An 18,485-nucleotide genomic window follows, 5' to 3' on the forward strand; every position below is an offset into this window, starting at 1 on the left:
CTTTCTCCAATTGTTCCTGATGCTGCTTATTCATTCTCTATCTCTTTTACAAGTTATACTATATACCTTGTGTTGGAGAGAATATTTGAATATTCAAGAGTTAAAAAACGAAAAAAAAAAAAAAAATAGGTGCCTGGTAGAACCTAAAATCGGACCGAAAAAATAAGATAAGTTGTAGGATTTATAGGGTAGGTTCCAGATTCAAAAAGTTACGAACCGATTTTAACGGGACAGGTTTTGATAGGGCAGGTTTCAAGTTTCGAGTGTGGAACGTGCCCACTCTGAAACGGATTACTTATACACGTGATCCTTTATTCTACTTTTATTGGCAATATTCGGCCAACAAACATTGGCCAATCGATTTGTCATCTCTCAATTTCAATAGACATACATGTAAAGATTATTGATAGTTAAAAAGAAGAGGAATAAATATAAGTAAAAAATATGTTTAATGACATAAGCCTGCGCGAATGCGAGTCATGTAATTAGTTAATGGCAATTCGGGTCAAATGCATTGATAATTTAGCGTGAACACATGACTAATTTTCAAGAAAAGCAGGCTTATCATGCATTCGATGGGTCAAGAATCGAGTACTCGACATGTTAAATAGTAAAAAAAAATTAAAACGATGGAATAAAAATGACATAGAGATTATGTGAATAAGAAAATCCGTTTCCTCAAAATTAAACTAAATGTCCATATAACCAAATTTTGAGTTTAAATTTTCATGCAACCTTTTTCACTATTCAATTCGACAGAGTATTTCCTTGATATTATCTACACTCAATAGACAAACAGTCGCAAATACCATACATGCAAATATTATCGACAGCTTGAAAACGAGAATAAATATACGTAATAATATGTTTAATAATGTTAGCCCAAGCAAATGTGAGCCATATAAATAGTTAAAGTTGATATCACGAAAGACTCTAAATTGGTACACTTGTGACAAATTTACCTCAAACTAATTTTTTGACCATTAAAACCCCTAAACTAGTACATTTGTGATAAATTTACCCTACATTAAATTGAACTAATACCATGAAAAATAGGTACACCTGTGACAAATGCAGGGTAAAACCCCAAGCCGGTACACTCATCAATTGTCACGTTTGGGATAAAATTATCATAGGTATATCAGTTTGGATTTTTCATAGTATTAACATAAATAGTTATTGGCAATTCGGGTCAAACGCATCGATTATTTAGCGTGAACACGTGACTAATTTTCAAGAAAAGTCGGGTTAATCATGCATTTGATGGGGCCGGGAATCGAGTACTTCACGTGTTCAAATCCCAAAATGCCGATTGATTTCACAAGCATTATCCTAGCAAAGCATCCACATACAAAAGTGAGAACATAACTAATCCAACCCGGCGAAAGCATTCACACATAAAAAGCTTCAACATCGATGGATCACAGCTAATCAAGCTTAGTCAATAAAGCGAAGTAGACGCATAATCTTTCGTCACCAGAAAATCAAACTCGATCAAGCATTCACACGTAAAATTTGAACAGGAGTAATGGGGCGAAGAGTATTAGAATATGTCTCGAATTTAAATCCGTAAACGAATTATATAAGATATTTCTTATTTAAGATGCTCGGTTTTTATCCGGAGGACATCCGCATTTGTAAATTGGGTTAATATCACGAAAAATACCAAACTGGTACACCGGTGACAATTTTACCTCAAACTAATTTTTTGACCACCAAAAACTCCAAACTGGTATACCCGTGACAAATTTACCCAAAACTAATTTTTTTATTATAAAAAATCCATAATTGGTACACTTATGACAAATTTACCATCCGTTAAATTGGATCAATACCACGAAAAATTACAAATTGGTCCAAACTGATATACTCGCCGCCAACTGCCACGTGTCATCAAACTTAGCAATTTGACCGTAAATTTTAACAGAAACAAACGGAGGATAAATTTGTAATAGGTTTACCAGTTTTGGGTTTTTTGTAGTCAAAAAATTAATTTGGAGTAAAATTATCACGTATATATCAGTTTTGGATTTTTGGTGGTATTAACCTTTCTAAATGTAAAGAAAGTCCATATTGGACTTAATTTCGCAACAAAGCTAGGAATACTTTTTCTCGTTGGATTTAGAATCCAACGTCCGAGCACAAGCTTTTTATAATTTGGTCGGAGATATATATTATTTATATCCAATCACGGGTTTTGGTCCTTAGGCCGCCGATGGTGAGCGGTATGCCTTGCGCGTGCAAATAGCCGGCCGTGAATTCAAGGTGGTGACTTCTTTGTGAATTTGCACCCAAAATTCAAAGCGAATGAATTCTGTGGCGACATTATCTTGTGATGAATCGTGGGAGCTCAATACCACGTAGGTCATTAATATTAGGAGACCGGGAGACGTTGAGAGAGTTCGAGCGACTCGCATGCGACCGACGGCCATGTAATTTCCATTTAATTGCTCGATTGATAGTGGCATCAACCAAACCGTGTCAATTACTTATCCAGCCAGTTATATTTCAACTCATTTATCACGCACGAAAATCGGGAGGGTTTTTTAGCATTTTCTCCATAAGCAACATAGCCAAAAGTTGTCCACATCGATTAAGGAATTGATATTTGTTTTATGCATTAGCCAATCAAAACACTTAGAATTCTTACATATAAAGATTACTGACAGTTGAAAATACATATAAAGATTATTGACAGTTGAAAAAAGAGGAATAAATATAAGTAAAAAACGTGTTTAACGACATAAGCCCGCGCAAATGCGAGTCATGTAATTAGTTATTGGCGATTCGGGTCACATGCATTGATAATTTAGCGTGAACGCATGATTAATTTTCTAGAAAAGTCGAGTTGTCATGCATTCGATGGGGTCGAGAATCGAGTGCTCGACATGTTAAATAGTAAAAAAGAAATTAAGTAAATAGTGAAAAAAAAATTAAAACGATGGAATGAAAATGACATTAAAGATTATGTGAATAAGAAAACCCATTTCCTCAAAATCAAACTAAATGTCCATCTAACCAAATTTCGAGTTTAAATTTTCATGCAACCTTTTTCACTGGTCAACTCCACAAATTATTTCCTTGATATTATCTACACTCAATAGACAAACAGTCGCAAATAACATACATGCAAAAATTATCGATAACTTGAAAACGAGAATAAATATAACGCGAGCCATATGATTAGTTATTGGCAATTCAGGTCAAATGCATCGATAAATTAGCATGAACGCATGATTAATTTTCAAGAAAAGTCGGGTTATCGTGCATTCGATGGGGCTGGGAATCGAGTACTCCACTTGTTCAAATCCCAAAATGCCGATTGATTTCACAAGCATTATCCTAGCCAAGCATCCACGTGCAAAAGTGAGAACATAACTAATCCAACTCAGCAAAGCATTTAACCACTGGGGGTTTACCCCAGTGGCCACCCTTCTCACTTGAGAAGGGGGAGGTGGGGAGTTCGAATCCCCACCTTCGTAGGGGGTGGGGTCACGTAGTTTAAGATGTGGGTTTCGCCCACGCCGCAGAGGTGGGCGCGTAGTCTAAGTGTGTATCGTGGTGAGAGATAGAGAGGACCGACAAAAAAAAAAAAAAAAACTCAGCAAAGCATTCACACTTAAAAAGCTTCAACATCGATTGATCAAAACCAATCAAGCTCAGTCAATAAAGCAAAGTAGACGCATAATCTCTCATCACCAGAAAATCAAACTCAGTCAAGCATTCACACGTAAAATTTAAACAGGAGTAATGGGCCGAAGGGTATTAGAATATGTTTCGAATTTAAACCCGTAAACGAATTACATAAGATATTTCCTATTTAAGATGCCCGACCTTTATCCGGAGGACATTCGGATTTGTAAATTAGGTTAATATCACGAAAAATCCCAAATTGATATACCAGTGACAATTTTACCCAAAATTAATTTTTTGACCACCAAAAGCTCCAAACTGGTATACCTGTAACAAATTTACCCCAAACTAATTTTTTTACCACAAAAACTTACAACCAGTAGACTTGTGACAAATTTACTCTTCGTTAAATTGGATCAATACCACGAAAAATCACAAATTGGTCTAAACTGGTATACCTGTCAACTGCCACGTGTTATCAAACTTAGCAATTTGACCGTAAATTTTAACGGAAACTAACGGAGGGTAAATTTATAACAGGTTTACCAGTTTAGAATTTTTTATGGTCAAAAAATTAATTTTGAGTAAAATTGTCACATGTATATCAATTTTGAGTTTTTGGTGGTATTTAACCTTTCTAAATTTAAAGAAAGTCCAGATTGGACTTAATTTCGCAACAAGGCGCGAATTCAAGGTGGTGACTTCTTCGTGAATTTGCACTTAAGATTCAAGGCGAATAAATTCTATTGCGACATTATTCTTGCGATGAATCGTGGGAACTATATACCGCACGAGTTATTAATATTGGGAGCCTAGGAGACGTCGAGAGAGCTTGAGTGGCTCGCATGCGGCCGACGGCCATGCCATTCCCATTGTATCCCTCGATGAATAAGCGCATCGGCCGAGCCACGTCAACCACTTATCCGTCCTTATCCAGCCGGTTATATTTCAACTCATTTATCACGCACGAAAATTGGGATGATTTCTTAGCATTTTCTCCATAAGCAAACATAGCCAAAAGTTGTCCACAACGATTAAGGAATTGAGATTTGTTTTATGCATTAGCCAATCAAAATGCTTAGAATTCTTACAAAATTGCACAACTTGAGAAGATAATTGTGGGTTTATTAAAAGTATATTTGCTTTCCAAAAGCCCTAACACCGACACAAATTTCGCCTCTTATTGCCCTCGCTCGCACCATCTCCTTCCCAATCGCGCCCCCCGTCCGGATTGCCGAATCGCAGTGCGGATCGGGAAGCCGCGAAGGATTCGCCATCCCCTCCCCATAGCCGGAGAGCTCCGTCGGCGGCGAGCCCTCGCGCGGGTCCCGTTCGTCCGCAGGCGACCCGGGACGGCGGCGGAGGGAGGAGGACGGAAGTCGTCGGCCGCAGCATCGGTCGCGAGACCTTCTGCCCTCGCGACTTCGGCATCGTTGACTCGGTGATTGATTCGGAGAAGAATTGGTTTTTGGGTTTAAGCAGTTCTCCGTCCGCTGCTGCGTCTTCGGGGCATTGGATTGCGCATCGCTCCACGTGTTTGACGGATTGCCTGAGCGTCGGAGCGTCGTTTTTTAGCTCGGTTAGTGGGCTAAAGGTTAGGGCTTTGCTGCCGTGTGTGGTGTTCTTGTGGCTGTGAGCCATGTGGGTTTCTCATTTTGTGGTTTCTCCTGCTCAAGGCCTTGCTTTTTTTTTTTTCCGGTTCATGTCAATTGGATGTGTTTCTTTTAACGAATCTAGGTCATTTTGATTTTTGTGGACTTTCTCTATGGATAATGTCTGACTGGGCAGTGGGTAATGTCTGGTCGCGATGTTCAATCCTGAGTTGCACTTGTATTTTGGCGTGGTAATTAGCTTGCAATTCCTGTTATTGAGTGACATTGTCCGTAGACGATGCTCTCCTGCTTCCACTCTCTTGTTGCTGTCTTTTGGTGTCGTAGTTGGTTTCCAGTGGGCTGCTTAACGTTTCTTTTTGTGTGCGAATTGGGTTCTCAGGTGGAGGTTCTGCCTCCCTTTAAGCACTTTCTTAGACATGCTTGACATCGTTGCTTTAAAGGTTCACTTTTCAACTTACCTTGTCACTGCTGTGCTCAATTTACCTGATTTGCTCGTTCTGGCTTGTCTGGTTACAGGACCGAAGTCTCAGATAAGTCACTTGTGCCATCCCACGGACATTCTCTTCGTTTGACTGAATAATAGATGAATTAGATTTTGGAGATTCTTTTTCCATGGACTCGCCAGATATAAGCCAGAGCTATGGCAGAAAAGATAGGGAAGATGATATCGATAGGAAAAGTGACAGGGCCGGGGATGATGCTGAATGGGAAGGAAGTGACAGGAGGAAGCAACGGTCAAGCAAGTCCAGAAAACCTGGCAGTGGAGATGATGTTGACGGTTTTGATAGCAGTGGACGGAGGAGAAATTCTGGAGATAAGTATGAAAGCCGAAAGAGATCAACTGGTTCCAGCAGAGCTGAGAGCGATGAAGATGACTTTGACACTAGAAAAGAGTCGCGCTCAAAGCAGTTGAAGAGAAAGCAAGAGGAAAGTTCTTTGGAAAAGTTGAGTTCTTTTTATCAGGATGGAGAAGTAGAAAATAGGCAAGATGGTGGAGACAAGCTGGGGAGTAAACATGTTAGGGGAGATGACAGTGACAGAAGAAAACTGACCCCAAAGTCATCTGATCATGAAAGTTCCCAGGGGAAAAGTAGAAGCAAACATGATAGGTCTCATGAGGGGGAGACATCTGATAAAGATTTAAAGTACTCAGAAAGGAAAGAAAGCAGCCGTGAGAAGGGCCATGGGTCTATCGAGCATATAAAGAGCTCAAAGAAAAGGTGGGATGATGTGGATGTTAAAGAAATTACCAGCGAAAAAAATGATGGCAGAAGTAGCAGGACATCTGACAACAAGTTTGAGAGTGTCAGGGACAAAAGTATGTCAGCTAGGCATGAATTTGGTGAGAGTAAGGGTAGGGTCACAGATTCAATAGTTGACAAAGGTACGAGATCTGACCGAAAGGATGAACGGAGACATGATGGTAAGAGTAGAAGCATGTCGGAAGCCGTAGAAGAGGATAATAAGGCAAGTCCGGCTAATTATGAGGATAGAACAGGCAAGGAGAAAAATGAAAAACACAGACAGCAGAGGACTCCTACAAGTAGGGATATTACCGAAAGCCGGGATGGGTCTCGCCATGCAGATGAAGATGGAAGCTTTTGGTCAAGAGAGAGAAGTGCAAGAGGCCACCGTTCCAGGACCCCTGATAGAAGTAGCAGATATGCTCGTGAGAGGCCTGATAATGAAAGGCCTCATGGTCGGTCTGGTAATAGGAAAGATGGAAGTAGAGGTGAAGCCGTGAAAACTTCTTCGAATTATGGGATTTCGAATGATAATTATGATGTTATAGAGATCCAGACCAGACCTATTGATTATGCAAGTGCTGATGCTGGATCTAGTTTTGCTAGAAGATTTGAAGTTGTTCAGCAATCTGACATGAAAGGGCCTTCAAATGAGGAAGAATGGGGGCATGCACGGGAAGAAAGGGCAAGGTCTAGTATTTATGGGTCTGCTCCATCTGCTGAAGATACAAAAGAAAGATATGTTGAGGATGATTTATCAACGAGAGATCAGAATATTTGGAGAGATGATACTGACTTCCAGGGAGGGAAAGGAAGAGGACAGAAGGGCGCTATTCCTGCCCGTACTCCTGGTGGCCAGGCGTCTAGCAGTGGTTCACAACCCCCATTTGCTAACCAGGAGTCTGGATCCTTTAGTAGAGGCCCTAATCAAGGGGCAAAAGGCAATAGACCGGGCAGGGTTGGACGTGGTAGGCCAACCGGAAGAGAAAATCAACCAGTGGCAATCCCAATACCTATGATTGGAGCATCTTTTGGACCACTTGGGATGCCGCCTCCTGGGCCTATGACTCCTGGTATGTCACCTGCCCCAGGTCCGCCTATTTCTCCTGGTGTCTTTATTCCACCATTTTCTCCTCCTCTACTTTGGCCTGGTCGAGGAGTTGATGTGAATATGTTAGGGGTTCCAGCTGGCCTCTCTCCTGTTCCTCAGGTCCCATCAGGCCCTAGGTTTCCTCCCAATATGGGGACACCTCCCAATCCTGCAATGTACTATAATCAATCAGGGCCTGGAAGAGGAGGGCCTGCCAACATACCTGGCCCTGGTTTTAATGTTTCAGGACCAATGGGACGAGGAACGCCACCTGATAAAGCTTCAGGGGGTTGGGTTCCTCCTAGATCAGGTGGACCTTCACATAAAGCTCCTTCAAGAGGGGAGCAAAATGATTACTCTCAGAATTTTGTTGACACTGGAATGCGACCGCAGAATTTTATCCGGGAGCTTGAGCTCACCAATGTTGTGGAGGATTATCCCAAGCTTAGGGAACTTATACAGAAGAAGGATGAGATTGTGGCGAAAGCCGCTTCTCCTCCCATGTATTACAAGTGTGATCTCCGTGAATTCGAGCTTACTCCTGAGTTCTTTGGAACTAAGTTCGATGTCATTCTTGTGGATCCTCCTTGGGAAGAATATGTTCATCGTGCTCCTGGTGTTGCTGATCATACCGAATACTGGACATTTGAGGAAATACTTAATTTGAAGATTGAGGTACTTGGACCAGCGCTTGTTTATAAGAATTGAACTTATCAATTTTCTTCCAGGGTTGTTGATGGCTTATAGTTTTTGGATTAGACAATAGTAGGTGTTAGTGTTTACTTTAAGAAAGGACCCAAAACCTGAGGTATGGAAGATATTGCAATGTCACTTCTACTTTCATGCATAAATATAGTTTTGGCTGAGACGAGGAAAAAGAAAATGTTTGCAATTGGGAATATCCGGTTGAATTGTATATCCAATTTCTTTGAGTATATAATGAAACATCCCAAACCATGTTTGAGAATATTCGGTTCTATTTTTTGACTCGTTGAAATGAATTTTCTTTTCATGTTTGTAGGCAATTGCGGATACCCCATCATTTATTTTCCTTTGGGTGGGGGATGGAGTGGGTCTGGAACAAGGCCGTCAATGTTTGAAGAAGGTATGGATCAAGCCTTTCTAGCTAGATTTTTAGAAGGACATGACGCTTCCTTTTAGTTGGTTATTAAATTGGTAGGTTTAGGTTTTGGCGCTGGATGGTTAATTTGCTTTGTTGTTTGGTACAGTGGGGATTTCGGAGGTGTGAGGATATCTGTTGGGTCAAGACGAATAAATCTAATGCAACTCCGGGCTTACGACATGATTCTCACACATTGTTTCAGCACTCCAAAGTGGGTTTCCTTCTTAAAGTCTTTTCTTAGTCTGCCACTTTATCATAGTTTTGCTTACCTGTCAATTTCTACTGTGTGCCACGAATGTCTTCATCTGCTAATGTGCTATTGCTTGTCATGGTGATGAAGGAACATTGCCTGATGGGCATTAAAGGAACAGTTCGCCGCAGTACTGACGGTCACATAATTCATGCAAACATTGATACCGATGTAATAATTGCTGAGGAACCCCCTTATGGTCAGTAATTCGTACTGGGAACTTGCTGTTTATATCTATTCCTAGGATACTCAGTGAAATACGAATGTTGAACTCATTAGTGGCTGGTTCTAGTCAGAGTCACTGATGATCCTTCCACTAGTTAGTGATGTCTCTGGTTGCATTTTCTCTCGTTTTTTCTCCCTTTTGTGCGTAAGAAGTATTTTGATGAAGGAAAGCCAAAGTTTCAACATTAAAGAATGAGGGGTTTCCTCGATCAATTTGGACTTTTGTGACAAACGGTACCATTCTGCCAAAGCACAATTGAACAACTATTTTTGGTATCACCTAGTGCACACCCTTTTAAAGATAAAACAGAAAATCGAAGAGTAGATGCAAAGTTGCATTGAAGTGTTAGCAAACTGATTACCTGCCTCCCTAATGTAGCATCAGTCTACCAAACCCTCCAGAAGCATACCACTTAGGAAAACATCTTACTTTCTGTATACATTTCTGTGGAAGTCATAAATGGACTCTCTAATCAAAGCTTTGCAATGGGTCTTTGAGCGACTGATCTTCCTTGTCTTAGCAGTTCCTTTACTGGCACTTGTGTGGCGACATCAATCCCTGTCATTTCAGGGTGTTCTGATGTATGTATGTTTCATAAATTAATGGAAATGCAGGTTCAACCCAGAAGCCTGAAGATATGTATCGCATAATCGAGCACTTTGCTCTTGGCCGCAGAAGGCTGGAACTGTTTGGTGAAGACCATAATATTCGAACTGGTTGGTTGACGGTGGGCAAGGAACTATCCTCTTCAAACTTTAATGCTGAGGTACAGTATTTGGTTTGCCAATTACGTGTTACAAATGTTGCCATCTTCTTTGAAGAAACTTGCCAGTTTGTCATCAGCTTCTTGATCTGCCTAGTAAGCCTGGCCTTGGTCTAACAGAATAATAGTGCTACTGAACTACTATAAAAATTTGCTCAGTGTAGAAGGAAATTAGGCTAGAGTTTGATGGACTCCCTTGCTGTGGACAAGAAGGGAACAATAAACTCGATGATATTTGAAATTGACTGCAAAATAGTAGTTAAAGACTATTAGCATGTTTGTCTGAACAATTTTTTTTTTGTCTAAGTTGGTGCTTGTTCCTTCTTTTGATAAATAACATGACATTGCAACCGGATCTTAGAGTGTGCTCTCATGCCGCTTAAGACGTCTCCTGGACCATAATTACCAGGCTTTATGCTGTGTTGGTCATGATCCCTTCAGTTTTCTGTTGTATATTTTAACTTTTCTGCTGAAAGTAGCTCGGAATCCCAATGCTTTTCTAGTTCTTTTTGGCCAGTGTACCAGTCATACTTGTATGTGCATTCGCTTTCTGCTGGTCCGTGAATTTCTTTCCTTTTCTCTTTTGCTTTTCCCTTCAGAATGGTATTCAACCTCACAAACAAATCTGCAATTTTACCAAACATTATACAAACCCAGTCAATGCACACCTCTCACTGCCCACCTCATTAAAATGAACCCAGAAAGCCTCCTGTGTCCCCCATCTAAATCCTTGCCATGATATAGAGCCTAAAACCCATGAATTTTGTAACCAAAAGTTCTACAGGCATATTAGAATCTTTTGTACTTTTGTTAGCTTTATTCTTCAAGTGACGATTGGAAATTGGATGTTGGTACTTTTCAGGCATACATTAAGAACTTTGCAGACAAGGACGGAAAGGTATGGCAAGGCGGGGGAGGGCGAAATCCACCCCCAGATGCTCCTCATCTTGTGGTGACCACTCCCGAGATAGAGTCTCTCCGACCCAAATCTCCGATGAAGAATCAACAGCAGATGCAGCAAAACCAATCGGTCTCCATTGCTCTCACCGCGAGTTCGTCCAACCGAAGACCTGCGGCAAATCCGCCTGAAACCCCCGCAGCTCTCAGCATGAACCAAGAAGTCTCGAGCTCCAACGTCCCGGCCTCTCTTCCTTGGCCTTCCCCGATGGAGGGCTTCAAGGGACCCGAAGGCGGGAATGCTCCCATGGAGGAGAAGGTTTTCGATATGTACGGTTTTGGCGGGCAGCCGAACGGAGAGTTCCTAGATTTCGAATCTCAGAGAGCTATGAATATGTTGTAACCAGAAGGTTCTTTTGCGTGATTTGGCGTACGATAAGATACAATTGATTCTTTTCCCCTTCTATGGTGCTCCAAATTGAGAGGAAAAAGAATAGCTCCTTTGCCCTTTTCGGAGGAGGGGGTTTCGATTTAGACAAGCAACGCTCGATCCTATAATCTTCCCGATATCGCGACGTCGCCATGGCGCTCGTTTTTGTCGCGATAGTCTCAATCGTATCGACAGCTACATAGAAACCCTCAGAAGGTTCCCTGAGCCTCTCGACTCTCGAGATGTTAGCTGCTTCCTGGGGCGTACAATGTGCGAACGATTCAGCGGCTGATCTGATTTTGACGTGTTCTCCCCTGTCAACGGTTTGACGCAGCGGGAAAATATTAAAAGTTGGATAAATCCCCTCCTCCTCTTTAAGATAAAAATAGCGCGGCCAAAAACAGAAGGAAAATGAAGAAGGAAAAAAAAAAGGGGGGAAGAAAAAAATGGTCCCATGAAAAGAATCCGAACGCCGCGCTCCTTTTCATGCAAAGCGAAAAAGCGGAAAGTTAAAAATAAAGAAAAACGGGAATTAATAAAAATAAGGCGAAATGAATAAAATAAATAAAATAAAAATAAAAAGAAGATGGATAGATAGGGAGAGAGAGAGAAATAAAAAGGTGAAAAATCAAAAAAAGAGAGGGGGGGGCCGACACGGGAGGCCACCGGGCAACAACATCGTTCGCTGTCCCCTCCCCTCAAGTCGTCTCCTTCCTCCCTTCCTTCCTTCCTTCCTTTCGATTTTCGGGATCAGAAACTTTTTTGCGCAATGCGAGCGCGGGCGAGCGGCGCCCTCCGACGAGCGGAGACGGGAGCGACGGCGAGATGATCGGCGGTGGCGGTGGCGCCGCTTTCTAGCTTCGTTCGTTTGATTCCCGCGCGGTTTTCCAGATTCCTTTTTTTCTTGTTCCCCCGATCGATTCGTGGCCTCGAGGGAGCCCAGGAAACCCTAGATCTCTTCGAGCTCTCTCTCTCTCTCTCGAGCCCTTCGGTTCTCTTCTTCTTCTTCGAGGTCTACGTGCCCCAGCGAGCGGTCGCGGGTCGGCGCCGGTTAGGGCGGAGCTTCTTCGGGCTGCTCTCCCCCCGGCGTGATTTCCGGCGGGGTCGGAGTTAGGGCTTTTTGAATCGGCGATGGAGCCTCGCGTGGGGAACAAGTTCCGGCTCGGCAGGAAGATCGGCGGCGGCTCCTTCGGGGAGATCTACCTCGGTCCGTCGTTGACTTGATTTGCTGATCGCCCCTTTTTCTCGTTTTTCTCTACTTTTTTTTGAAATTGTTGGCTGTATTATGGTTGATGTTGTTCGGGTGGTTGTGCAGGTACTAATATACAGACAAATGAGGAGGTCGCCATTAAGCTTGTGAGTGTGGCCCTTTAGTCTTCTTCGTGCTTGTTCTGTTGAATTTGTTTGGGAGAACTACGGCATAGTTTGATTGATTTACCTGTTTGTGTTCTGAGATGTGTGGTTTTAAGAACTGTGTGTGCTTGCTGATTACTTAGAATGCATCAGAGCATGTTGTTATGACTATTTGTAATCATAAACAAGTTTTGGAGGAGGAAATATTTCTCTTGGATCTAACTTTTATGGATGGGGAAGGTAGTGCTTCTTGTTTCTACTCTGGTGGAGCTCGAATTTGCATTTGTGCTCTCTCTCTCTCTCTCTCTCTCTCTCTGGTACGCACGCTCTATAGAGTGATTAGTATAATGGGTTACCCCACTCTGCTGATTTTTTCAGGAGAACATCAAAACAAAGCATCCTCAATTGCTATATGAATCAAAGTTGTATCGGATTCTGCAAGGAGGAAGTAATGTTCCGTCCCCACGGCTATGAAATTCAAACTTGTGCCGTCAATGCTATTACCGTAACTACTCATTCTCTGTCTCTGCAGCTGGGATTCCGAATGTAAGATGGTTTGGTGTCGAGGGAGAATACAATGTACTTGTGATGGATTTGCTTGGACCCAGTCTTGAAGATCTATTTAACTTCTGTAGTAGGAAACTTTCCTTGAAGACGGTTTTGATGCTTGCAGATCAAATGGTTTGATTCGTCACTTGCAATGTCTCTGTGGTAATGATTAGAGTGTCTTTAATCCGTGCTGATGCTTATGTTTTTGTTAGATTAATCGTGTTGAGTTTGTTCACTCGAAGTCATTTTTGCACCGAGATATCAAGCCTGATAATTTTGTGATGGGCTTGGGGAGACGTGCCAATCAGGTTTGTGCTTTTGACATATTGGTTTGACTTTGCGATTCCTTTTCGGATCTAGTAAGATGTAAGGTGGTTTCTTTTTGTACCTGTCTTCAGGTGTACATTATTGACTTTGGTCTCGCCAAGAAATACAGAGATAGCTCAACTCATCAACACATTCCTTACAGGTGAGTTAAGCTTTCCAAATTACTCTCTTTATTGTAGGTTACTTACATGCGTATAGTATTTGTACTTTTCTTTTTGCGATGATTGATTTTTCTATCGACCATGTTCACCATGTTGTATTTTTTATGCCATTGGCATTATGTTTCGGAATGATTACCTAAATGAAGGTCGTGCTTTATTCCTAAATCGAGTTTACGAAGACAATGTAATTGCAGTCATGTGGAAGTTAACCCTGTATTGTTGAGGCGGTAATAGAAGATTGCGTTTTTTTATCTTTTTTGAACTTAGAAAATTTGTTAGAAAATAAAAATCTGTTCTTGTACACGAGGAATATACAATAACAATGAACAAAAATAACAGAAAAACAATGACAATCTTGTTACACTGCCCTAACTTTATGAGGGCGTAGAGTGTAGCGCATCAAATATGTTTAAACTTGAAATTGAGTTGCTGTTGCTATTTTGTTTTTTATGTCGTGTGTGATGTCAATTATGGTCTTCTCCAACTTTCTCTGCCCTTCAGCTAACTAGCGGAGGCTACAGTAGCAGTTATTACGTTTCAGAGGAGCCATTGAAGGCCGTATGGACTATGGAGTCTGTAGCTATTGTTGTCACCTCAAACAAATTAACTGTTATATTTTCTCTCAATAGAAGTTTTTGACGTGCTGATGTTTGTCTTGACAATGTCTACCGTTCGAGTCTTTGGTTATCATGGTGAGCGGTTGCTCATTGTGTGGGTTGATTAAACATTCAGGGAAAACAAGAATTTGACTGGAACTGCAAGATATGCAAGCATGAACACTCATCTTGGCATTGGTACGGTGACTTCCTCCTTATCTGGAGTAGTGAGCTTTTTGTTTTTTTTCTTTTCCTTGCATTGCTGATTTTCCTTTTTCTGCACTTGTGGTCATTATAGAGCAAAGTCGGAGGGATGATCTAGAGTCTCTTGGTTATGTTCTTATGTATTTTCTAAGAGGAAGGTAACTGTCGCTGTCTACCTTTAGTTGTTGATAAGGTGATAGGTTATAGTTTGTTTCTAATTAGAACTACTTCTTTCTTTGCAGTCTCCCTTGGCAGGGATTGAAAGCAGGAACCAAGAAACAAAAGTATGAGAAGATTAGTGAGAAAAAGGTTTCTACTTCAATTGAGGTATGTTGTCTCTTTGTGAGCTTGTTAGGTCATTTCTGGCTTTATGGACTCATGGATTCTGATGCTATACAGGCTCTGTGTCGTGGTTATCCGACAGAATTTGCATCCTATTTTCATTATTGCCGATCACTGCGATTTGATGATAAGCCAGATTATTCTTACTTAAAGAGACTATTCCGTGACCTCTTCATACGCGAAGGTTTTGTATACATTTTTACCTTTTGAATTAGCGGAGTATCTATGTATTGACTGCCTATATAGATCATTTGTTTATCGGTAAGTGAGCCACAGCGTAATTTCTGCCTTCTCATTCAACAATTTGATTGATTATCCAGGTTTCCAGTTTGATTATGTATTTGATTGGACCATACTGAAATATCAGCAGTCTCAAATGGCAACGCCCCCATCTCGAGCACTGGTTAGTGACATTTATGCTCCGTTTGGGATAGTGGAGAGAATGCAAGTTTGAGTCGAAACTTTTGAAGTTTTGTGGGAAGGAGAGGGAGGGAATATGTACGATGTGATGTATTTTCCTTCCCAAATTCTTTCCCATTGGTCTCCCAAACGCAGCATAGGTCTCTCTTTGGCTCCTTTACTTTAGCTAAAGATGATTAGTCCTTGTTTCCTCTATCAGGGTCTTGGTGCTGGACCTAGTTCCGGGATTCCTCCTGCTGCTGGCCATGTGAATAAGCAGTCAGGTAGGAAACGAATTTTGAATGTAGATAATGTCCTCATTGTCTGTGCTTGCTACCTGTTGACTTTTCCCTGGTATTCTTTCCCAATTAATATGCATTAAGATTGCAATATTCCAGGTGGAGAAGACGGTCATCCAGTCGGTTTATCGTCTATGGATCCTTCTAGAAGAAGGCTATCTGGAGCAACTGCAACTGCTGGAAGTTTCTCAAAGCAGAAGAGCCCAATAACAAATGATGGTGCAATTTCCAAGGAAGCAATGGTAATTCTTTTGTCTTACCTTGATGTTGCTCTGTGTTATGCTAAATGTAAAGTATGAAAAATATCTTTATGGTAAGGCTTCATTTGTTTTGTGGAAAATGAAGGATTTGGAACATTTTCCTGAATGATCGCTTAAATCTCTTACAAAAAATGAATGAACGAAAAATATTTTCATCGTTCATGAAAATATTTGGGCATAAATTATTGGTGATAATGAAAATATTTTCCATTGAATAATTATTTTAAGCGATACAAGCGATCATTTTTAGGAAAATGTTTTTCAAATCATTCATTTTTCGCGAAAGAAACGTAGCCTAAGTTTTGGTGATAAATAGTCCAAGGGCCTCTGGGTGTTCTATTATATTGCTTAATGACTGATAGTGCAATTTTTGAGGAAGCAGTGGTAGCTGTTTGGAATTATAGTGGAAGGATAGAATTACCGGGCAACTTATTGGAAAGGGAAAGCTATCTTCGATGTTTTGGAATGGAAGAGAAAAAGGCGCTAATTTTTTGGAGTGGAAAAACCCTTCTTGGGTCAACATACTTTGTTCTTTTCAATTTTTGGAGTGGAAGTGGAGAGAAAGATATATACTTTCATGGGCTTTGTGAATGTGTCCTTGATGGTCACTCCGAAAGGCAAAATTGTGCAGGATTATTAGTAAATTAGTGTCATTTTCCTTTCTTTTAACCCGGCAAAAGATATCATTCTTTCTTTTCCTACATTCAACTTCAATTGTGCCTTTCTTTTCTCCACTCTTTCTTACCAAACACATCTAGAAGTTAATTTATGGATAAACAGAGGTTCCTGTCTGAAGCACTGGTAATTACTCGTCTCTTGGATGAGTTGGGAATCTTAAAGTATTGGAGAGAAGTAAGCATTTTTTCGAGTATATATGTGGAGGAGCAGTTTGGGTGGGTTGGGATGAAGTTGGTGAAGTTGCTGCATTATACTAATCTTCATATGGCCCTCAGTTGAGGACGGAAATTCAACTGTGGTTTCGGTGTACTGTTGCTAGGGTGTCGAGCATTGTTAGTATCTGTCATTGTATTGTTGCTAGGGTGTCAAGCAACTATTGAATTGCTACTTACCTATGTGAGTATTTGCCATTTGAATGTATGCGGTGAAGCTGCGAAGGGGAATCCATGATTTTCAGCAGAAAGCGCTGGGACTTTTGTTGCTAGCATTATAATAATTTACATTTTAATTTAGCGAAGTATGGGAAAATGGAGATTTTGCAACGATCTTTCGGCTCAAACTTAGGCGGAGCAACTTTGGTTTTAGAACTATTCTAGTATAGTGTTTGGGTAGACTCAAGAGCGCAGAAGCAAGCTTCAAGTAGTTAAAAGCTGATCTCAAGGTCACATGGTATTTTTGCAACTTTAGCTGTTGTAACTTTTTACTAAACGGTTGATTAAGTGAGTGTTTCATGTATTTTGGTTGTTATAACTATTTTTAAAAGAACCACATCACCCCTGAATCATACATGAAACATTGATGGGGCTGTATAGATAGTTCTCCATGTTTCGTTGTTCTTATAGCTGACAATTTGTCTTTGGAATGTATAGATATCAAGTTCAACATTTTTGGGGCGTTCTGGCGGATCGTCAAGGCGGGCGGCAATTTCCAGCAGCCGCGAAGCGTTTATTGGTGCTGAGTCTGATTCCCATCGCGCTCGCACGACAGAAGCCAGTCCCGGAGCTGTCCGCAAGATTTCAAGCGGCCAAAGAAGTTCGCCAGTCGGCTCATCGGACCCTAGGCATGCATCCTCTGGAAGAAATGCGGTACACCTTAAGAACTACGAAAACGCCCTCAAGGGCATCGAGAGGCTCCACTTCGACAGTGACGAGAGGGTTCATTTTTAAAGGCCAGTTTCGTGGATCGCTGTAAATCAAGAACCCTTCCATGCAGACTTTGTGGTAGAATAGGAGGCTACTCTGTCGGGGAATCAACCAAGTTAAGCATCCGAGTCCAGGTATCTCATGGCAAGCTCCGCTGTGCTGCTATATATTTCAGGCATCTGAAATCCCGGATTCAACGAGCAGATGCATGCGAAGTGTGATGCGTCATCTTTGGAAAGTCGGATGTCCTTGGCCCCTTTTTCCTCAAAACCTTTTTAATCCTTTTTCCCCGTGACTTACTGTGACTTCCTCCGGCAGTCGGTGTCTCCGTGTGCTTCCCTCTTAAGTTCTACTTTTAGCAGTATAACACGAATATTGATTTCAAGAATTTTATTTGGCCCTGTAAATTGGCCGCTGTATTTGTTCATTGACTCATACTTCCAGTACACAAGCCCCCAAATGTTGTTGAATGTTCCTTTCGTTTCCATTTAAGCTCGATTCGAGGACCACCTCCGAATTGACATGTTTGATTATTCGTACGAACTAAGATTGTAGCAAAGATGTGCGAAATGTCATTTTGTGGAATGCACCTACGGGATGTGGATATGTCCAAAACGTTAGGTGGAAAATGTAGATCGTCGTGCCACTCAAACTTGGTGTGCTACCTTATTAGACCGTGTGTGCCGATAGTTGAGACAGTGAGCGCGGTGCGAGTGCCACTGGTAGTTTGTTTTTTATCGGAGTTTGTTTCTTCGATCTTGGAGACGGTGGTGGTGAAGTAGATTAGAATGCACTTCAGATTTAGATGATTGCGCGTAGAAAAAACCCGAGTGAAAAGACGATACGGGAGACAGATTGGACCTGTAGGCATGGGGCCAGTTTTGAACCGTCTTGCTCGGTTCTCCC

At 41.4% G+C, this 18,485-nt stretch overlaps 2 protein-coding genes across 4 annotated transcripts; both read left to right on the top strand.

Annotated features, from left to right (window-relative positions):
• The first annotated feature begins 4,765 nt into the window (after positions 1 to 4,765).
• LOC115684605 (N6-adenosine-methyltransferase non-catalytic subunit MTB) lies at positions 4,766 to 11,303 on the top strand. 2 transcript variants are annotated; one of them, XM_030609401.2, is made up of 7 exons: positions 4,766 to 5,227; positions 5,763 to 8,255; positions 8,602 to 8,685; positions 8,810 to 8,914; positions 9,044 to 9,152; positions 9,794 to 9,945; positions 10,805 to 11,303. In XM_030609401.2, the coding sequence occupies exons 2-7, from the start codon at positions 5,859 to 5,861 to the stop codon at positions 11,240 to 11,242; spliced, it is 3,285 nt and encodes a 1,094-aa protein (XP_030465261.2). In that variant the 5' UTR covers positions 4,766 to 5,227; positions 5,763 to 5,858; the 3' UTR covers positions 11,243 to 11,303. The 2 variants fall into 2 exon arrangements, with proteins under 2 accessions (XP_030465261.2, XP_056166572.1); XM_056310597.1 differs by having other exon boundaries at positions 4,766 to 5,212.
• A 640-nt stretch (positions 11,304 to 11,943) lies between these two features.
• Positions 11,944 to 18,049, top strand: LOC115684606 (casein kinase 1-like protein 2). Of its 2 annotated transcripts, none has more exons than XM_030609403.2 (14): positions 11,944 to 12,476; positions 12,585 to 12,625; positions 13,001 to 13,070; positions 13,155 to 13,303; positions 13,384 to 13,479; positions 13,570 to 13,640; positions 14,392 to 14,453; positions 14,554 to 14,617; positions 14,702 to 14,786; positions 14,859 to 14,985; positions 15,122 to 15,204; positions 15,421 to 15,484; positions 15,584 to 15,741; positions 17,307 to 18,049. In XM_030609403.2, exons 1-14 carry the CDS (start codon positions 12,401 to 12,403, stop codon positions 17,601 to 17,603), a joined length of 1,443 nt encoding a protein of 480 aa, XP_030465263.2. In that variant the 5' UTR covers positions 11,944 to 12,400; the 3' UTR covers positions 17,604 to 18,049. The 2 variants fall into 2 exon arrangements, with proteins under 2 accessions (XP_030465263.2, XP_030465264.2); XM_030609404.2 differs by having other exon boundaries at positions 11,949 to 12,476; positions 15,599 to 15,741.
• Positions 18,050 to 18,485: the final 436 nt, after the last annotated feature.

Source organism: Syzygium oleosum, unplaced genomic scaffold (assembly GCF_021117445.2).
Source record: "Syzygium oleosum isolate NSW1041296 unplaced genomic scaffold, Sole_v2.1 Sole_v2.04, whole genome shotgun sequence".
Classification (NCBI taxonomy): domain Eukaryota; kingdom Viridiplantae; phylum Streptophyta; class Magnoliopsida; order Myrtales; family Myrtaceae; genus Syzygium; species Syzygium oleosum.

Excerpts from the sequence above, each read along its gene's own strand:
- LOC115684606 (XM_030609403.2), top strand. The coding sequence starts at position 12,401 with ATGGAGCCTCGCGTGGGGAACAAGTTCCGGCTCGGCAGGAAGATCGGC. Across the intron at positions 13,304-13,383 it reads TGATGCTTGCAGATCAAATG|ATTAATCGTGTTGAGTTTGT; the intron begins GTTTGATTCGTC and ends TGTTTTTGTTAG. Across the intron at positions 14,787-14,858 it reads AGGTTTCTACTTCAATTGAG|GCTCTGTGTCGTGGTTATCC; the intron begins GTATGTTGTCTC and ends GATGCTATACAG.
- LOC115684605 (XM_030609401.2), top strand. The coding sequence starts at position 5,859 with ATGGACTCGCCAGATATAAGCCAGAGCTATGGCAGAAAAGATAGGGAA. Across the intron at positions 9,153-9,793 it reads TGCTGAGGAACCCCCTTATG|GTTCAACCCAGAAGCCTGAA; the intron begins GTCAGTAATTCG and ends ATGGAAATGCAG. Across the intron at positions 9,946-10,804 it reads CTTCAAACTTTAATGCTGAG|GCATACATTAAGAACTTTGC; the intron begins GTACAGTATTTG and ends GGTACTTTTCAG.